Genomic DNA, 19,623 nt, shown 5'->3' on the forward strand with positions numbered 1-19,623 from the left:
TCAGCAAGAATTACTGCATAGTATCTAAACCGCTACTATACAGATTTAATTCACAGCTCACCCGTTCAGCCACTGTCATTAGGAGGGGGATGGGTTGTTTGGGATTTTTGAGGGTGTCAGAAGGCTTACGTATGTGTTACACAGGAAAAGGTTTGAATAATACTCAGCAGCTTGCACTGTGGCTTATTGCAGGGAAATAAGGAGTCACGCTTGTTTAGCCTGTTCTGGAAGACGTCACATGATGGTTATCTCTTCTGCTCTTCATTTCACAGTTGCTCTATGCTGTGCGAGGGATATAATCTTTAAATGTAATTTCATTTTGGATGGGTGAGAATTTTGGGAAGGCATTTTACTATTTTTCCCATTTTCAGGCATAATTGGTGAAATGTTTTATAGCGGTTAAGGGACTGAGATTTCAGTTGGGAACGTTTTCACTCCTTGTCATTCACAGAACATCTGTGAGTAGTTTACAGTAAAACTTGGCACTAAGCCACAGGGGTTTGAGTTTTCCTGGTTGTATAGGAGGTAGTCGATCAACCTAATTAACAAAATAATGTTTTGCTTCAAATTCCATGTGCAATTTTGAATAAACCAGGAATACATTTTTAACAAAAGTGACTGAGACTTGCCTTTAGGTGTTGAGAAGGGAAGCAATTTTTTTTTTTTTTCCCATGGCTACAGTTGGAGATTGTATGGATGTGACTTCAAGACATTCAAGAAAATGGTTTAATGCTTTGTAGTCCAGTTCTGTGAAGGCTCTTGTGTACTGAGAGTGCACGTATGCCAGTCAGGTGGTGGTTAGTGCCATTTTTCATGAAATAACTAGCTTGTTTCTGTTTTGAAACAGTATGATCTGGGCCTTTCTTGCCTTGCAATTGCTGTTTCTGTCATCACATACAGAAGCCAGGAGTAGAACAACTCCCATGTTTCTCAGACAATACTGAGAAGATGGAAACAGATTAACCAAGATATGAAGAGGTGCATTGTAAGCCAAAGAAGTTATGACCCTGTACATGGGGATGATGGGATCAGGAGTACATAAAAACACAGGATTTTGTGAAAATTCAAAGTGTTACACTGAGCACTCAGATGTAATGAACACTCTCACTTCTGTTGTTTCAATCCCTTACTTGTCAAATGTGGGTAGCAGCACTGGCTTACCGAGCACGTGCCATGAAGATGAATTCACTGTTTTTGAAATACGTGCATATCCCTTCGTTGAGGTGCATAAGTAAACTAAACAGAAAGCTGAAAAATTTTAGATTCCACTGAAAATAGACTATTTCTTATGTTGAAAGCATTGTAACAATTATCTTTGTGATCAGTCACAAATGATACTGCTTTAATACTTGTATCTGTGTTTCTAGGTAATAAATCCAAAGAAAAAAGGAAAAAAGAAAAAGTATATTAATTCTGGAACAGTAAGTATATATTTATAATATTACTGTGTGCTCTTTTCTCTTGAAATAAAGTGTAGTTTACTTGTAATGTAACAGGGTTAGAATAGCACCTTTGTGAAGGCTACAACAGTAAACTATTTACTGTACTATAGCATTTCTTTTCAGATTTTCATTTGAATAAAGTTGATAGAAGTTGTTTTCAAGTGTGCTGTTAAGTTGGTAATGATTTTAAAAGTGAATTATACCAAAGCTGGAGACAGATTCTTGAAGTTATATCACTGGACACTGTTGAATTTTATCTGAAACATACTTGGATTTTCAAGAGTCGATTTTATTTTTAAATTTGACTGCTGAGCTAGCATCAGTAAGTCATGCCCATCATGCTAAACCAAAAAGAGTCATAATTTGTTATTGCCAACAGGTTTTTGTAAATTTATCTTGAAAGATCTGTTAGTATAATTTGGGATGAGAGTTTAATGTCCTTTTATCCATATTCTGTTATGAACCATTTGCTAGCAATGCAAATTATTCCCTTGTACTAGTTTAACGTGGCAGGCAGCTAAGCACCAAGCAACCATTCACTCACTCTCCACCCCCTAACGGGAGTAAAAAACTTACAAGTTGAGATAAAGACAGTTTAACAGGACAAAAATTGGGGGGGGGGGGGGGGGGATAAAAATTAAAAAAAAGCAAGTGATGTACAATGTTCACTTTCCACTAACTGATGCCCAGCCAAACCCTGAGCAATGACAGTCCCTTCAGGCCCACTCCCCCCGTTTTATTGTTCAGCATGATGCTACATGCTTTGGGATATGCCTTCGGCCAGTCTGGGCCAGCTGTCCTGGTTCTGTCCCCTCCCAGCTCCTTGTGCACCCACAGCCTCCTTGCTGGCAGGGCTGAAAAGTCCTTGACTTGGTGTAAAACTGCTCTGCAACAACTAAAACATCAGCATGTTATCAGCATTATTCTCATCCTAAATCCAAAATACAGCTACCATACCAGCTACTAGGAAGAAAATTAGGACTGTCCCAGCCAAAACCAAGACACCCTTCAGGATTTTCTCAGCTTCCATGTTCTGGCATCCATTATTCTCAAAACATCGTCTATGAAAAAATAAACATAGATGTTGAAAAACTGTATATTAGATTTTTTTTTTGAGAACACATCCAGTATGCGTTGTTTTTTTTTTGTTTTGTTTTGTTTTGTTTTTTAACATGAAATGTTCAGCAAGTACTTCCATTCCGAACTATAGCCTTGAAGGAACAAATTGTCATTCTCACATTCTTCTATAAGTCTGTTCATCAGTAGGAGAATGATGACTTATTTTGTACCTTTATTTTAAAAGATAAGTAGTCACTAGCAGTCTGTCCATGAAAATTTGCCATGCAAGATCTGATTCATTACATAATTTATGCTTTGCTAATATATCCCTTTTATTAGACTTTTAGGTGTTAGAATAAATTCTATTAGGCTATTCGTCTGCATTTGAAAGAATGTACTTTACTCACGTTTGGGCAGGCAGAATCAACTGTGCCTTGTTATCCTTGGTCTCAAATTACATGGAAATTTACAATAAATGCTTTGGTGTTAGTAATTTTCTTTCATCTTTCCTTCTCTGCCAGTGTTCTTTACCGTTGCTTTTATAATTTCTTTATCAATATCTTTTCATCCCTGTTTGCTCTTACTTCTATTCTGTCTTCAAGTTTCCCTTAAGTTTCTCCAAATTGTCACGTTCATGTGTGTTTGCCTGCAGTTTTGTTTTTACTTCTTTCTGTCATTCACCCAAGGTATTCATTGTCCCAACAGATACCTAAATTTCCAAACCACATAACCAGACGTGGTTTGGAAAGCCACCAGCATTCTCACTAATGGAGTGCTGGCTTCTGGAAAAAAATTAGCAAAGTGGATATAGATCCTTGACTGCTATCTCACTGCTGCTTTTAAAGAATACATTGATAGTTGCCATCTCAATTCAGTATTACTTAGGAGGTCATTTTAAGTTCAGACTTTCAAACTACATGCTAAGAATAAATGTTTCTGAATATGATTAGTTTCAAACAAAGCAGTCAGATTTAAAATTCACTAATACAGAAACTGTGGCATTGGTAGTTACTATATGTATGGAATTAAACACTTTGGTAAGTAAACCATTTCTGAAGAGTGTTGTCTGTTTGCATTTTTTACTTCTTAAAATTAGATTCACTGAAAACATTTGCTTAAATTAATTAGGAACAAGATGACCGACCACCTGTAATAATAGATGAACCCTTGAAATGACTCTGAAGTGGGAAAACGCATAGAAATTTTAGTCTTATATTCACGACTATGCTACTTACAGTCTGGTAGAACTTTGTTATGATCTTTTGTTCCCAAGAAGAAACGTAAATTGGTGGTTTTAATCTTTGCAAGTTACTAAGAACCACAGAGAAGCTGTGACGAATGAAGTAGGATAGAAGACAATTACTACCTGTAATCTTGTTCTGAATATAAGTTTACATAATAGAAATGTTTGCAATTTTTATATTTTGCTGAAATTGGAAGCAAATAAAATTTTGGTTTTATGGACAAAAATCTACCTCATTTTTATTTCTTGTATCTCTCTGAGTGAACCTGTTTTGAATGGTTTCATAAGCAGTTTTCACTGATTGCCTGATGCATTTTCTGTTCGGAGAAAATTTTGTGTCACTTTATAAATAAAATCAAAATAATACGGGCTGAATTATTTGCTTCATGAATGTTGTGCAGCATATGAAAATCTTGGATGCCAAATCTTTAGTTAAATTTCTGTGACTTGAGTGCTGCAAATGCCAGTAACACTGCCTGTGTCTTGGACCCATGTAATTTCTGAATGATGAAAGCTGAGAGTGAAGAAATTTCTTATCTTCACATATTTATATAGTATATTCCTCTTTAAATATTTATATTATATACGTGTGTGTGTGCGTATTTATATATATAGCTTACTAGTTTTTCTTCATTCTTGGATTGTGTCAATATTCAATACCACTTCTAATGTAAGATGGGAAATAACATAAATAATTGTAACTGAATTCTTTAAACAAAGTAGAAGTACTCAATGAGTACTTCAAAATGAATAGATACATTATCATCTGGCCTTTAATATTCACGTAGAGAAGTAGTATATAGTGATCAGAAGAAATGCACATAGTAACATGCCCTAGAAAATGATCTTCCATTCCCTATCTTTCACTTAAAAAAACCATACACCAAAACTAAACAAAACAACAACTAAAAAAATAAATTTAGTAGACTTCCAAACTTGTTTCTTCCCTTTTTTTTTCTTCCCTTGTTTTTTACATCTTCTTTTTTCACCTCCAGAAGCGTTGTGCTTATGTCTCTACTTGTTCAATTGGAAAATGACAATTCATATCTTACTCTCTTGTGTTTGCTTTCAGGTAACATTGCTTTCCTTCCTAATTGAAACAGAAGTTTCATTCCTTGACTATATTAAAGGCGGGTATGTGATTGTGATTGGTAACAATTTTTTCTTGTTTTCACAGTCTCATTGTAATTCACTAATAATTTGTATTTGTACTTTGCATATGCTGGCTCCAAGTAATTTATTCTTTCCTTATTTAGATAGAGGCTGTACTTTCTTATGGAAAACCTTCAAATAGTTATTGATGTCACTTAAGTTATGGAGCTTCATTTATGGAATAGGTATTGGTACAAAAATGATGACATTGAGTAATGACATTTGATCAAGTAGTGATAACTGGATTAACTGAAAGGGAAGTATCTATATACTATATCCATCTCTATATATCACACTAGTAAAATGCTGGGTTATTTCTTCTGATGACACTGAGCTTTGGTGTATTTAAAATTGGCATTTATTCAGATGCCTTTCTTCAAAGGCATTTATTTCATATTAATTATCTCAAATTTATATCATGTTAAATTTCTCATTTATCGTTATTTTCCACAAAAGGAAATGACCATCCATCCATGTTTACCAAAAGTTTGCATAGAATGAGGTACATGTGTACATGGATGAAGAAATGGTTCTACCTCTGATATGTTTGTTCTTTGAAGTGTATTGTATGTATATATATTTTATTGTGCAAATTATTTTATTCCTCATTCATTCAAAGTTTGTCTCTGCAAGGAGGGCATGGAAAAGGAATGGAGGAATCAAGTTTTATATCTAAATTTGGAAAGAATAGAGTGGGTACACATATAATCTTTTCAGGCTGAGTTATCACATTTCTCACCGAGATGTTACAATGCCAGTTAATAAGCTCAATTATCTGCATTCTGTAGACAAATAATAGAAATTCTGAATACAAACACTTTGTTATTCTTATTGATATTTTGTGTATTTCTCTGTAAATGCAAATCAAATAAGTCTTGTGGTATTAATAATTACCACTTGTAAAGATTTTTCCTCTTTTTTATAAAGGATTGGAGTATAATTTAGTAGAATGTGCTTAAAAGTCTGAGCAGTAATACTTATCATTTAATTATTTTATACAAAGTCTTGTTTGGTGATTCATACAGTTATTTCTAAGTACATGACAGTGAAAAACTGTAAAGGTTTTTATAAAATGTTACCTTTCCTTCTGCAACCTATGCAGTTTTGTTCTGTGAAAGCATGACCACTAGATTGAATCTCAGAGTAAATTTCTTTTGCTTTTCTCTTCCTTCCTTCCTCTCATTTAATACTACTACATATCAGTCTCAGTCCAGTTAACAGATTTTGGAGGGAGGGGGAAGTGAAGATTTCCTCATTTATCAGCCAGTTTTCCCATCAAGTATGTTTTCCAACATTTTGGTTTTAGTTCCCTGTTTTTCTTTCATTTAGTTAAGCAAGGGAAAGAAAACACTGAATCTGCAGTAGGTACAATATTGGCTCTTCTATAAATGGATGCTTATGAAATACTTCATGTTCAGAACTTTCGTTGTAATAGATTTGAAGTGTCTAGAAGTAATACTGATTTAATGGAAAAGTTGACAGCTTTAACTGTAACAAATTGGGATTACAGTATTGATTTGATTCGTATTTTGAGTCTGCATGTGTTTAATTGGGATATTCCATTATAAGTATCATCAGCGTGACTGTTGCTTTTTTTTTAAGAGCCATGCAGAATGAAATAGTAGTTTGTCCATAAATTCTAATTTAGTTTTATTTCAGAACACTGGATTTTATATTAGTATGGGCAAAAAGAGATGTCTCTTTTACATCTGTGGTGCATCAAGTGGCAACATTTTGGTAGCTGGCTTTTCCTTGTGTCTTGACACTTAATCACATTTTACTACACTGATCTTCCCACATTTAAAAGAGGGTACATTGTGCTAATATATATATATATATTTCAGAATGAGATTTCCCCTACCACTTACCAATTGATAGCATATTTTCCTATCAAAACACCTCCCAGTATGTGATTTAGCCAGAAATATGAGGGATATTGCCTTGAAGAGGAATGCAGTTGAAATAATCCTGCTTTATAGGAATGACTATGAAACAAACAAACAAACAAATCTGTTAAGGTAGATTAATTTATAGGTTGCTCTGTTTTGTCTGGAAGAGAAACTGGGCCCGAAAAAGCTGCAAGACTAGTATAAAGAAAGGATATTTCTGTACAAAAGTTTCTAGATCGACCTACTAGAGTAGGGTGCGAGCTAACATGCTACTTTAGACATTCGTAAATCATGAAAATTTCAGGAGCTGAATCCTCCTCTTTCAGTCCAAAAGTGTTGTCATCTTTTCTGTCCCAGATTAGTAGTAGATGAGAGGAAATGCTTCTGTACCATCATGTTAAAACTTGCCCTCATCCAGGTTTTCAGATACGAACACCCACATGCTGTTTGGATCCTAAAGGCTTTGGGCATTCATTTTTAACTGAGCTGTATTGAATCATTGATGGCCAAAATGGAAATTTAAAACTGATTTTATGACAGCAATTTTCATCCAACCAGTGCAGCATTTAACGTAATGACGTTAAATTACATAAATAACGTAAATATTTGATGTTCTGAGGAGACCTCGTTGAGCTATAGCTGTGAAGCAAGGGCTGCCATAGCTGTGTATCTCAGAGGCTTAACCAGGTATATTGTATCCTTGGAGAATAATTAGAAGTAATAAAACTCTACAGGAGGAATATCCTATATTATACAGCTTTTATCAGGAAAAGGTTCTTTATGCTGATACTGCATTTGCAAGCATCTGCAGAGAGGAAATTAAAAAATTACTGTCACTGGGGACTTTTTAAACTAAATGCCATGGTGACGATACAGACCCTTGGCAGTGTTAGTTACTCCATTAGCTCAGTTACACATTTCCACACAGTAAGTGATTCTCAAACTTTCACCAGCTCCCCCCTGCTAACAGACCAGCTGTTTCTCTCTGAAGCCACAGGAGGAAATCTGTGTTTTCATCCAACGCGCTGTTTAAAAATCGGATGCTGTCAAGCCTAGTCAAAAGATATATCCAGGCTTAGTTTGTTCCCTTATGTCTATCAGTTCTGGTAGAGCTCTTATTGAAAGAGGCTGGCTTTTACCTTGCTCTCCCAAATACACAAACAAATTATCTGCTCTGTGGTGAAGGTCTATCTATCTGTGGTGTCTTTCTATACCAGCTAGATGGTAGCACTAGTGATCCCTCCAGCTTTGAGTCCACAAGGCACATAGCTGTGCTTGGATGTCCTCTCTGAGCCCTCCCTGGGTCAGGACACCCAGCACCTCAGCCTGCCAAGCAGATGGCAATGTTTTAGCATCTTTTGCACACTGTCTCATGACCTTGCAACCTCACTGAAGTGGCGGTGTCACAAGCTCCTCATTAAGTTGCTTGAGGAGTGTGCAGCTGGAAAAGCAGGGGCACAACCTCAGTAAATGAATTTCCTGATTAGAAATAACTTACTTTTGAAAAATCTAGGGAATTAGAAATATTTTAAAATAATGGCAAAAAAAGCCTTGGACCTTTGCCTCAAGTAGTTTGTCCTTTCCTCTTCCCAGGGCCTTCCTGCCGCTCATTGTGGGAAATTCTGCTAGCATGTTACTATCCTGTGCTCTTTAAGGATTTTAGATCTGGCAGTGCCTCCTTCTGCAGGTCTTTTGATTTCTCTTGACAAAGTTTGTCTTGCCATTCAGAGCAGTAACCCCTACTGGGTACACCTTCTTTCATCATACATTAATGTAGGAAACTAGAGTTCCTCCTTCAAATCAGACTTTCTGTATAAAAAAATACGGATCTGAGGGAATGACCAAATATGATAAACCACGAACCTTCTGCTTTCAGAAGGCCATGTTTTAATAAAATATGAGGTTTGTAATAAAAAAGGAGTTCATAAAATGGTATCTTTTTCCATCACAGAATTCTTATTGTTAGAGCAGTTAAGTTTCCCCAAGCAATGATTTTATCTGTTGAATCTTCCACAGTGGTGTTCTGTGATAGCAGCCAAATCACATGAATCAGACTTTTCTTTTTTAAGCATCTCACCAAGTCAGCAGTAGCACTGTACATTCCTTGTCAATGCTGAGGTCAATACTGCTGCGTGCTTATATTGAAGAAATGAGGTGCAATGCTGTATCAGCTGAAAACAAAACAAAACAACAACAAAAACATGCAGAATGAATAGAAATGTTTAATTCCAGCATTTCAATTCTGCATTTGTAGAACAGCTGTAAGGTGCCTTTGCTTCACAAGTATGCTGAGGAAATAAATTAATTGTGAAGCAGGAATAATAAAGGTCATTAAAAAGTCACTAAAAAAATGAATAGTATTGTCATCAGGGCAGGGGTCTGGTAGTGTGCAGTAAATGAAACAGACTGCTTTGAGGATAATGGAAATACTGAGTGTTGCCCATCCCTTGCCTGTTCTTCTTTGAAGAAGATTCTGCTCTTGGTGTGGTGTGTAGGAGAGATGGGTGGGTTTCAAACGGAATTTGATCACGTTGTTAATGATGGGAATTGTGAGTGGATAGGTTGGGGTTGAATTCAGAAACTTGAGAATTTTTGAGTACTTCTTACACTGACTGCTTTTCTAGCCCTTTTAAATTATTATTATTTTTATTTTGATATCTGTATAGGTCAAACAGTTGCCAGTATGGTGATTTATCTTTTCACAAAATGATGCATTACATAATTGAATAATGCTGTATGTCATTGCACCTAAACAGAGTGTGGCTTACCATACATTGCCATTTTCTGTAGCATAGTACTATGTAGATTTTGTGCTTCTCTAAACTAAAACCTAACCAATATTATTGCCACTAAATTCCCTAAATGTGAGGTATTTGTGTTCCATATTGCATCTTAAGTGTGCTACAATGGCATTTTAAGATTTTTAGAAAAACATTCAGGGCTAACAACATAGCATTCATATATGAATGTGAAAAAGAAGTTTTTGGTTTTCAGGATTTCCTAGGTGTAGGTGCATGCTTTGTGCTTTTTGGGTGCATTGAGAATCTTTCTTTTTCTTGTCCATTTGGTCTTACCTTTGAGTAAGGGTATAGCTTAGTGACTGGTTTGTTTATTTTCTGATACTCAACATAGAGTTAGGACAAAAATAAAACAGTTAATGTTTTTGTGTGCTTTTGAGCACTGTTTGAAAAATTACCTTCTTGCTTTTTAGAGTGATACTGTACGTCCCTTCTAAGAGCATTCAACTACTCATGAAAACACCCCAAGTTTCACTCACAATTTTGAAATGAATACTTGCTTAGATTTCCTCAGTGTCATAGGAAACAGCTGTTTGTATTGTTTTAAAGTCTAAACTAGATTGTCCTGAGTTAAACCCTAAGGTAGCTCAGCATCTCCATCCTAAATAATCAACTGCAGTTATTTTTCATATTTCAGATGTAACTCCAAGCTTAGAAGACTTTTTTAAAAACAACTAGTTAACCATCTTAGATAAAGCTTCAGTTTTCTTGGTGTGTTTTAAAATTTGGATTGTTTAATCATGTATCTAAATTTGTCTTGAAGACTTCAATTTCGGATGCTTTTTTTAAATTTTGAGCACCCTTATACCAAATGAGAGATTTTGTGGCTACTGTTCATTACACAAAATATAGTAATCAAAGATCTTGTCAAAAGCCAGGTGTCAGACTGTTGATATTTAATCTAAATATGCATGAGTTAAATCTGTTCAGTAATTTTCAGAGAGCTTCAGTCTTTGCTAATTTGGTCAGTAAGTTCATAGTGGTGCACACTGAGAGGCAGAAATTTGAAGGAAGATGTAAAAGACTTAGTCTGAGTAAAAAGTCAATTTTCAGATCCATCCAAAGTGTTCTGCCTGATCAGAGTCTTACTAGTTAAGAGATTATCTCCAGAATGGCAGTATTTTGTCCTGAAAGAATTTATGGAACAGAATTGCATTTAATGGGATTGCCACTCATTAAGTCCATCAGTGAATAATTTTTCTGATAATAATAATATGCTAACAAATGCATGATAATGGCTTTACTTAGCTACCACTCAACATTCTTGCCCCCAGATTTTACTTTTACCTTCCAAAATTTTTCTTGATACACTCACTCAGAGTATTGACTATATTCACATGAATGAACTCTCCTGCCAAAAATTATGCTATCCTCTCCAAATATTTTATATATAGTATGATTTCAAACCCATTTTGACTAAAGACATGGTTTAATGTTAAGAGCAGGTTAGTAAAACCCTACATGCCTTGTCAAAGTCATCCATGACTTGAGCTAAACTATATCCAAGGAAAAAACAAATGTTAATGTTGAAAATGAGTTAATCGTGTATGTGGATCGTAAAAACTTTTTTCAATATGTTAGTACAATAGTGTTGTGTACCTCTTTGTTGGAATATTATAGAATTGTTTTCAGTATATATTTTCTGTATTAGAAAGTCTGTGTCCTGTGCTTTGTCCACAACTGATATCATCTCTTGTTTATTTTTCCATATAACAGTTAAGCTATTGATAAGATTTGTATTTGCTTATTTTACAGAACCCAAATCAATTTCACAGTAGCTATTGACTTCACAGCCTCAAATGGTAAGAATAAAAATACGTTTCTTCTATATTTATGTGTTGTGTTCAGTTTTAAAGCACTTTTTTGAGACAGTGTATGTGTGTGTACCTGTAGCAGTGTTGTACTTAACTGCTTGGTATTACTAATTGTTTGTATACTTGTACCATCTGGAATCAGATGAGTAATTACAGACTAGAAACCAATTCCTGTCCAGAAAAGCAGACAAAAGACAAACAGAACAGCTGGACTTTTTATTTTTTATTTTTTAAAAAAAGCTATGTGCAAAATTAAATTAAGTAGGAACAGTTTGCAAATACTTCTGTACCTTCTGATTTTGTGTTTATGTATTTATTAATGCTGGGAGAAAGTTGGCTAAATTAGAAGACCCCCTTGAGAGGGAAAAAACAAAAGGGTTTCAGGTAAAGTGAGGCTGAAGTGTGGTGAAACTGAAATAAATTTTGATTCTCCTCCAGAACTACTTTCCAAATCTCAAAATACTTTTGTGTATTTGGAGTTGCACTTGATGATCCGTATGGGTCCCTTCCACCTCGAGATATTCTATAATTCTATGATTCTGTATTTCATCTTAAAAGTATGTGTAAAAGTATTGTATGTTATAACAGTGATACAAATATACAAGTTTAATCACAATTTCTTGCTGCCCTTTCAGTAGTGGAAAAGGTTATAGCTACTACTATTAACCTATTAAAAAGGTATTCAGAACATTGCATTTTTTACCTGACTTAACCACAAGTATGTATATAGGAATTTTAATTTTTTTTCCTTTTCATGATCTTTTCAATTTCTGCTTTCTTAGATTTCTGTCATATTTAGGAGAGAAAATCTGGGAGTGATTCAGTTGTAAAGTAAACCTGACTCTTGCTTCAACAGGTAATCCTTCACAGCCTACTTCACTGCACTATATGAATCCCTATCAGCTGAATGCTTACGGCATGGCACTGAAAGCAGTAGGTGAAATAATTCAGGACTATGATAGTGATAAAATGTTCCCAGCTCTAGGTTTTGGAGCTAGGCTGCCTCCAGATGGAAGAGTATCACATGAATTTGCATTGGTAAGCTAATAAATATATATGAATATTTTTTGAATTTCTGTACTGCAACCAAATTTATGGAATTAAGGTTTTAGTCTTAAGTAATTACCGGGCAAGTAAAGAACAGAATATGATAATTCTTATGTCTAAAAAACTACTTCAAAAGTTTCATGCTAGTGAAGTTACTGACAGAAGTCCAGAGTCAAGAAGTCCCTGTAGGCCGAAAATAGTAATAAACCTCATCTGCAGCAGCATGAGAAATAAATATTTGAAAGATTTCAGTTTGAAGCTAATATATCTTAACATGCAAGTGAACCATGATCCAAGATAATCTCATATTATTGTTGTTGTTGTCTCTCATTTTCTGAGATCTCTTTATCTTTTACAGGCTGCTACTTTAGAGATTCCTAGAGACAACTAAGTGGAGTATAGGATGAGGTTACAGGAACAAATCTGAGATTTTGTATATGGGCCAGTTAAATTACAAAGCTAAAATCCAACTGGATTTGCTAGAAAGGTTAACATGTTGAAACTGGTGTTTGAGATTAGTGTGGATGTTTATCTATTTGCTTATTTTGAGTTTTTTGTTCTTACTTGAGTAGGATAAAGTTCTCAGCAAATGTAGGTGTATCAGGTGAGTTTCAATTAGATAGCAGCAAAGACATAGCAGAATAGACAGGTGATGGTAGATGTGTATTTCATCTGTTAGTGTGTGCTAGAAACCAATGCCACATTTCAAGAAGTTTTCCATATGGATGGCAATTTAAAGCAGATGTAATTGCAGATATTAATTTGAATCTCAGACTTGCCTTGGACTTCTTTTAGCAAGTTCAAAAATATGGATATAGATAGTAATTAAGACTATTAAAACAGCAGAATTATTCCTGGCTACTTTCAGATTTTAAAAGTCTAAAATTAATTAACACATAAGGCATTGTGGGTGTTTTTACAGGAGGAATAAACAGTCTTTCTTCCTTCTTGCAGACCTAAACATGCATAGTTGTCTCCCATTTAATTCTCAGCAGTGCTTTCAACACTCTTTTTTAACATTCCAGAACAATTCCATGGAAAAACCCTTTTGCTTTTCTAGATTCTCAGGGAGATACAGTGTACTTTAGAATAAGATACTGGCACATTAAGTCAATGAGGTGTTGGCATAAGGAAGAGAGTAAGGTGATTTGGAAGATTTGAAGCCTTACATGGTTTTCTGTCTAGCCTGACATGGATCATTAATCTGGAATTTAGCCTTTACTTTTATATTATCATCTGAAAATAGGTGTCCTCATAGAGTCATCATAGAACTAGGCAGTAAAACACCTACCCAAAGAATTCACAGTCTTATATGCAAGTCCCAGCTCATTCTATGGGTTTCCAGAGACTAAGTTCATTCTTAATCAGTTTATACCAGATCTAAAATGAGTATTCCAATGCAGAACACTATACCAAAACAATGAGGAGGTTATAGCTTACCTTATACTCACATGCTATATGAAGATCAGGATCTGGCTCCCATTTCTTTTTCTTCATGCTTTTAGAATAAGCAATTATTGAGACATAACTGTGCTCCTAAATTTGATTCTAGTTTTACATTTGTCCTGTAATTCATACCTTAATTCCCCTTAAGATGGTATTTTTGTCTGGGAACCTGTGCCAGTGATTCAGACTGCATATAACGTGAGGCTGCTAAAACCTCTTCTACAGGCAATTAATATTCAGATCCAGTCATAGCTCTTACATTGGACACTGCTAGCAAACTCTTTGAATAGATCCTTAAACTCTTAGGTCTTTGCCATTTAAAAATGGACAGTGGATAATATTCACTAAACTACATCATTTTTGCTTCATTTAGTGATTATTTGTCTCTTACTTTCATTAGAATGGAAACCCTCAAAATCCATACTGCCATGGCATTGATGGAGTAATGGAGGCATATTATAGGAGTCTAAAATCTGTCCAGCTTTACGGACCTACAAACTTTGCCCCTGTAATTAATCATGTAGCAAGGTAAGCATAACAAGTGCTTTACAAAAACTTACTGTTTGTACAGCTATTGCATGTAGAAGACATGCAATAACAGTTACATGATGCCAACATTTGAAAAAGGTATTTATGATGTTTTTTCTCCTTCTAACATGATTAACTTATACCTGTAAGTAGATCTGAAGACCTTGTTCTAGTATTATGCAGACTTTGAGAGCTGATTAAAAGTAAATAAAAGTGATCCAGTTGATCTACCCTGTGTTACAATCTTAGGAGAATTCATAATGAAAATATTATTTTTGAGATCACTCTGCTATGTTCCCTTTTTTTTCATCTGAAGCACAGTAATCAGAATTTTCGATTAGAATCACGGATAAGACATAAATCTATCAAAAAATTCTTAAAGTGTAATTTTTAGAGATATGCAGTTCCTTTAATCTCAATGTCAAATACATTTTGGAGGGTTCTCTGGGGCTAAGATTCTCAGCTAGTAAGGGTACTGTTAAAGCAATTGTACAGCCTCTGCTGGGAGCCACAACGCTGTGTTATGCAACACCTCCTCTAACTTCTCAAAGTATAACCTTTCCCATGTTTTTAGAAGTTTCTCAAGGAGGATAATGTTGCCTTATCTTGACAGACAAGATCCTGTCTTACAGTATTCCACCACGTGTTGGTATAGGAAAAGAAGTACAGATCAGATAATTTAACTGAGTAACTACCTGAATAAATTTTATTGTATTCATAGATACATAGAAAGAACTAATATTCATAAAACAAGCATCAGGGATATGTAAATCATTGCATGGTTAATGTTTTATTATGAGCTTGCAGTTATTGTAGTAAAAAAATATTTATCTGTTCTATTTATTTGTTTACCTGCTTTATTTATCTGTTTTTGTTACTGCTTTTGCTGTTGTTCTACTGCCCAGTAGTAATAATTTGCAAATTCTATGATGCAAATAATTGGCTGTGCACTCCAGCATGGCTAGAGAGCTCAGTTATTTATCATTAAGATTAATTGCTCTATCTTTGCATCATACTATTTAAATCATATACATGTATAATCCATTGCTTGCCCTTAGCAACTACTCCTTTTAGTCTTCCCTTTGACATGATCTCTGTAGTAGCAGTCCTCAGACTGTAGTCTTCTGTCAGGAGATCTGCCAGCCCCTATGATAGATGAATTCCATGTATGTGTCATTGCCATGTTAACTGGAAATGAAAGTCATTGACTTCCTTCTTCTTTCGAACGGATTGTACGGACTGAGCTGGGCTGGTTCAGAATTTGGCAATTAACATTAAGCCAAAAAAAAATCTAATACCATCAAAACATAGGCATAAATTGAGTTCTTCTCACCACTTTTTTCTCTTGAATACCTGTCAGCTTTTCCAGAATTGCAGAAGCCTTTCACCATCATTTGTAGTTCTTCCACTGAACTTCTATCTAAATATCAACTCATTGCAAACTTTGGGACCCCCTTCTGATAATAAATCACACTACATTAGAAGTGGAAATGCTAAATGTCTTAATTTCTACTGCATGACCATCATTAATGCAATCCATGTAGTAACCCAGTTCTCAGTAACAGCATCTCCCCTCGAAGTTCAGGTTCTCAGCTATTTCGTTGACTCTCATAGACATGGCAGTAGAAACGATGATAGTTACTCCTCTGATCCAGCCTGCAGTTTCTTTATTAACCTATCTTCAGTCTCAAAGAAATTTCTTCTTCCTACATCCCTCCTACTTAAAAATACATCTCTGATGAAATCTCTGGAAACTATGTCAGATATTACTGTACTGTTGTGATCTCAGAACTCTTCCTGAGGTCTTCAAGCAGGTAATGAGTTAAAGAATACTTCCCTCGCTAGGATAATTCCTAGCTAAAGAATTATCCAAACTACACCAGGTTCTCTCTACTGTCTTGTATCATCTCCCCTTCTTGTTTACGATCTTTGTTCCAAAAGACTGCAGACTGTGCTCTTTTCCGTGGATATTTTGAAGTAGTCAAATTTCTGTTCCATTTTTTATAGTGTAGGCATGTAGACTTAAGTGCTCGGAAGGGGTAGTGCATTTTTATTTTACTGTCTCATCTGATCATCCCTTATCTCTGAAGTCATCAATGAGGAGATTATGAGTATTGTGGAAAAATGAGATAAAAGAAGTCTTGATGTTGTAGTGTAAATGTATTCCACAGTAGGTCTTGTTAATCTATACATTTGATTCCAGTCCCTACTGCCAACATACAAACAGAAGTTTGTCAGGTTCGTTGACTGTGTGGTTTTTCTACCCATCTATATCCTGAGAAGGAGAAGGAGGAGCATGATGGCTTTGTGAGAGTTGTAGATTCCATTTCATACCCAGTCCTCCAAACTCTTGCAAGTGTTGTGATTACAGCATCTTATTTACTGGCAGCACTCACTTGCAAATTTACATCAGAGTTAGAATATTCTAAATAACACCATGAACATCACTAGAACACACCCTGTCCAGTGACCAATAAGACAGTGAATTCTGACAGTCTTATTGTATACTTGGGCATATGTCATAACCAAGTACATAACTCCATAAGGAGATATTTTTTTTCCTGCTCTCCACACTACTCATGGCCACTCTTCTTACAAAGTTCCACTACCTGACTCCTTGACAGCACCAAGAGCCTTCATGAAAGTAGCAACTACACAGGCTGCTGTCGAGTGAAGCAGCAAGTGGAACATCATGCTCCATGCAAAACCAATTATACAGGACACTTTGACCCTTGGGATTTGAAAGCAAACAAATTCCAGTCTTGCTTTCTGATATGCAGGTCACAGAGTTCAGTGGAGCTGCTGCAGACTCACTGTCTTTCAGAACTTTCCAAATCTTCAAAAGCTGTTCATTTTCAAAGAGCAGTTGCTTCTTGGTTCCTTTGGCTGAGGCAGGACTGGAATGGCACTGTATGTGTTTTGTCTTACATACAACACAAGGAGATGCTTGAGTCTAGAGGGCCTATTTACGGGTGGTATAAAGGGGTGTAAATACCTAAGCCAAGGTTTCAGGGTGCATGTTCAGCCATATTACAAATCTATACATGAACTATAAATCTGAAAATGAGGTTAACAGTATGTAACTTCTTTTTATAAGACAAAAAAAATGGTGTTTATGTAGTGTGCTAACTCCTGATAAATTTTATTTGTGCTATAAAAACAACCATTCAATAGTAATATATTCTCTGCATACCAAACTGTGTTTCCCAAAGGTAATACCTATTAAATAACTTTCTAAAGACCCATTGTTCTATAAAATGCATTCAGTCCATGCTCCTTTTGATGGTGATACAGGCCCCATTTTTAACTGATTCAACACATGCAGATTATCAGTATCAATATTGTATTAGTTACAGTTATTGTATTAGATACTTTCTAATGTTCCCAGTTAAAAGTAGAATGCCCATCTTGTCTATGAATATCTTAACTTTTGGAGATCCACTGCATCACAATTAATTATTTTTGTTAGTCCTTAGTAGTCAAATTAAAAAATACATCTTTTCCTCATATTAGCTCCTTCTGTGTAAAAGGGTTTATTTTACTATTATAATGCTCTTTTTTTTTTTTTTTCCTTTAGATATGCTTCTTCTGTAAAAGATGGCTCCCAGTACTTTGTTCTTCTCATTATTACAGATGGAGTTATTTCAGATATGGCTCAGACAAAAGAATCCATAGTGAATGTAAGTTTTGCAAAGGTATTGAAATATAAGATATTTCTGGGTTTAAATATTTTAGGCAACAAACTAAGTCTGTTATTATTTTAGGCATTAAATTAGTTCTGTAAATTAACCATTCTTTCCAAACAGAAAAAAAAAATCATTATGCACAAAGATTAAAAGAAACCAAAAGTTGTATCTTACCTTAATTAGTGTTTTGTGGGAAATGATACCATTCTGTCTAACACTGTATGTTCATACAACTTTTATAATCTGGGTCTTGGTTCTTCCTTCCTCATGCACATCCCACCATTCAGTATTTCATAGTGAACCTTCGTTTATTTTTCAAATAATTGCATACAGCTTTGATTTTTCTTTTTTTCCCACCTTCTAAAAACTGCCCCAAACTTTCTGGTCCCAAAGGTCAGGCATAACTGTCAGCTGATATCCTTTTAGATAGTTCCCATGAAATTTAAAGTTCTTAATTGTTTCTCAGTCCTTCATTATTTTCAATATTTTTCTCTTCAAAACTGCTATGCTTATATGTAATATTCTGCATTACAAACACATTCCATTCTTCTTTTGCCCCTGGGAAATGTCAGATGAAATTACACACACAACCAGCTTCCATCTAGGGTTTGAAAAGATCTATACCAATAATTTTAAATGCACCACAGTGGATCTAGTTACTAGGAAAGTGATGGGTGAAAAGCCTACATTAAAATAATTAAGCATCATGTCAAAATGAATGGTATAGAATTAAGCAGCATACTTTTGAAGGCCCACTTTCACTACTTCCTACAGTAGTACCATTCCACTTGTAGGGTGCACAAGAAAATATTACTGAAATGCTCCATCTCTCACTGGAAAGCAAGATGCCCTCAAGCTCTAGCCAGCAGCATATGGACAGAGTTTGTATGTTGATAAGGGCTCTCTCAACCCATATGATAAATTTTTACCTCTTCCAGTTAAAAATAGGATAAAGCCACTCTCACTTTTATAGGAGATAAACAAGCTTTTATCTGAGAAGTTCATTCTCTAGTCTACCCTGGTAGTTTGTTATATAGCTTCTTTTAAGTGGCAAAGTTCCCTTACTTCAAAGTCCATATAGAGGGTAAGTAAGACACCAGCAAGTTTGATTGGTTGTGAATTTGTAAGATAAGTAATTTGTCACTAAGAATTATAGAAAAACCTTGTTTCCATGAGTAGGAAATGCTACTGGAATAATAGGAACACTAGCCATTACTCTGCAACTGTCTGCAAGTACAGCAGATGTATTATTAGCTTGGAATGAGCACAAATTCAGAAATACTACTTTTGATGAAGATTCATTAATTTTTCTGCGTAGTTCTTGCAGTGTGAGTACAGTATACCATGACAGAACTAATCATATGCTATCCAATAGCATTTTTTTCAGTCATAATAATATTTGAAATAATAAAAAGGGCAGTGATGTTAAATACAAGTTGATGTGTATAAGGCTCGGGAAGAGTATATTTCATTTTTTATCGCTAATTGTGCTTTATACATCCTCCTTTTTACAGCATAT

General features: G+C 35.1%; 1 protein-coding gene across 1 annotated transcript in view; it reads left to right on the plus strand.

The window, feature by feature from the left end:
* The window catches only part of CPNE8 (copine 8), a 102,520-nt gene that overhangs the window by 71,457 nt on the left and 11,440 nt on the right, over positions 1-19,623 (plus strand). Inside the window, exons 12-17 of the mRNA XM_035338256.1 lie at positions 1,368-1,421; positions 4,817-4,878; positions 11,339-11,385; positions 12,254-12,435; positions 14,291-14,418; positions 17,996-18,098. Of these exons, the coding sequence (XP_035194147.1) occupies positions 1,368-1,421; positions 4,817-4,878; positions 11,339-11,385; positions 12,254-12,435; positions 14,291-14,418; positions 17,996-18,098 (576 nt within the window). The remainder of the gene's footprint in view (positions 1-1,367; positions 1,422-4,816; positions 4,879-11,338; positions 11,386-12,253; positions 12,436-14,290; positions 14,419-17,995; positions 18,099-19,623) is intronic.

This window comes from Oxyura jamaicensis, chromosome 1 (assembly GCF_011077185.1).
Source record: "Oxyura jamaicensis isolate SHBP4307 breed ruddy duck chromosome 1, BPBGC_Ojam_1.0, whole genome shotgun sequence".
NCBI classification, from domain to species: Eukaryota; Metazoa; Chordata; class Aves; order Anseriformes; family Anatidae; genus Oxyura; species Oxyura jamaicensis.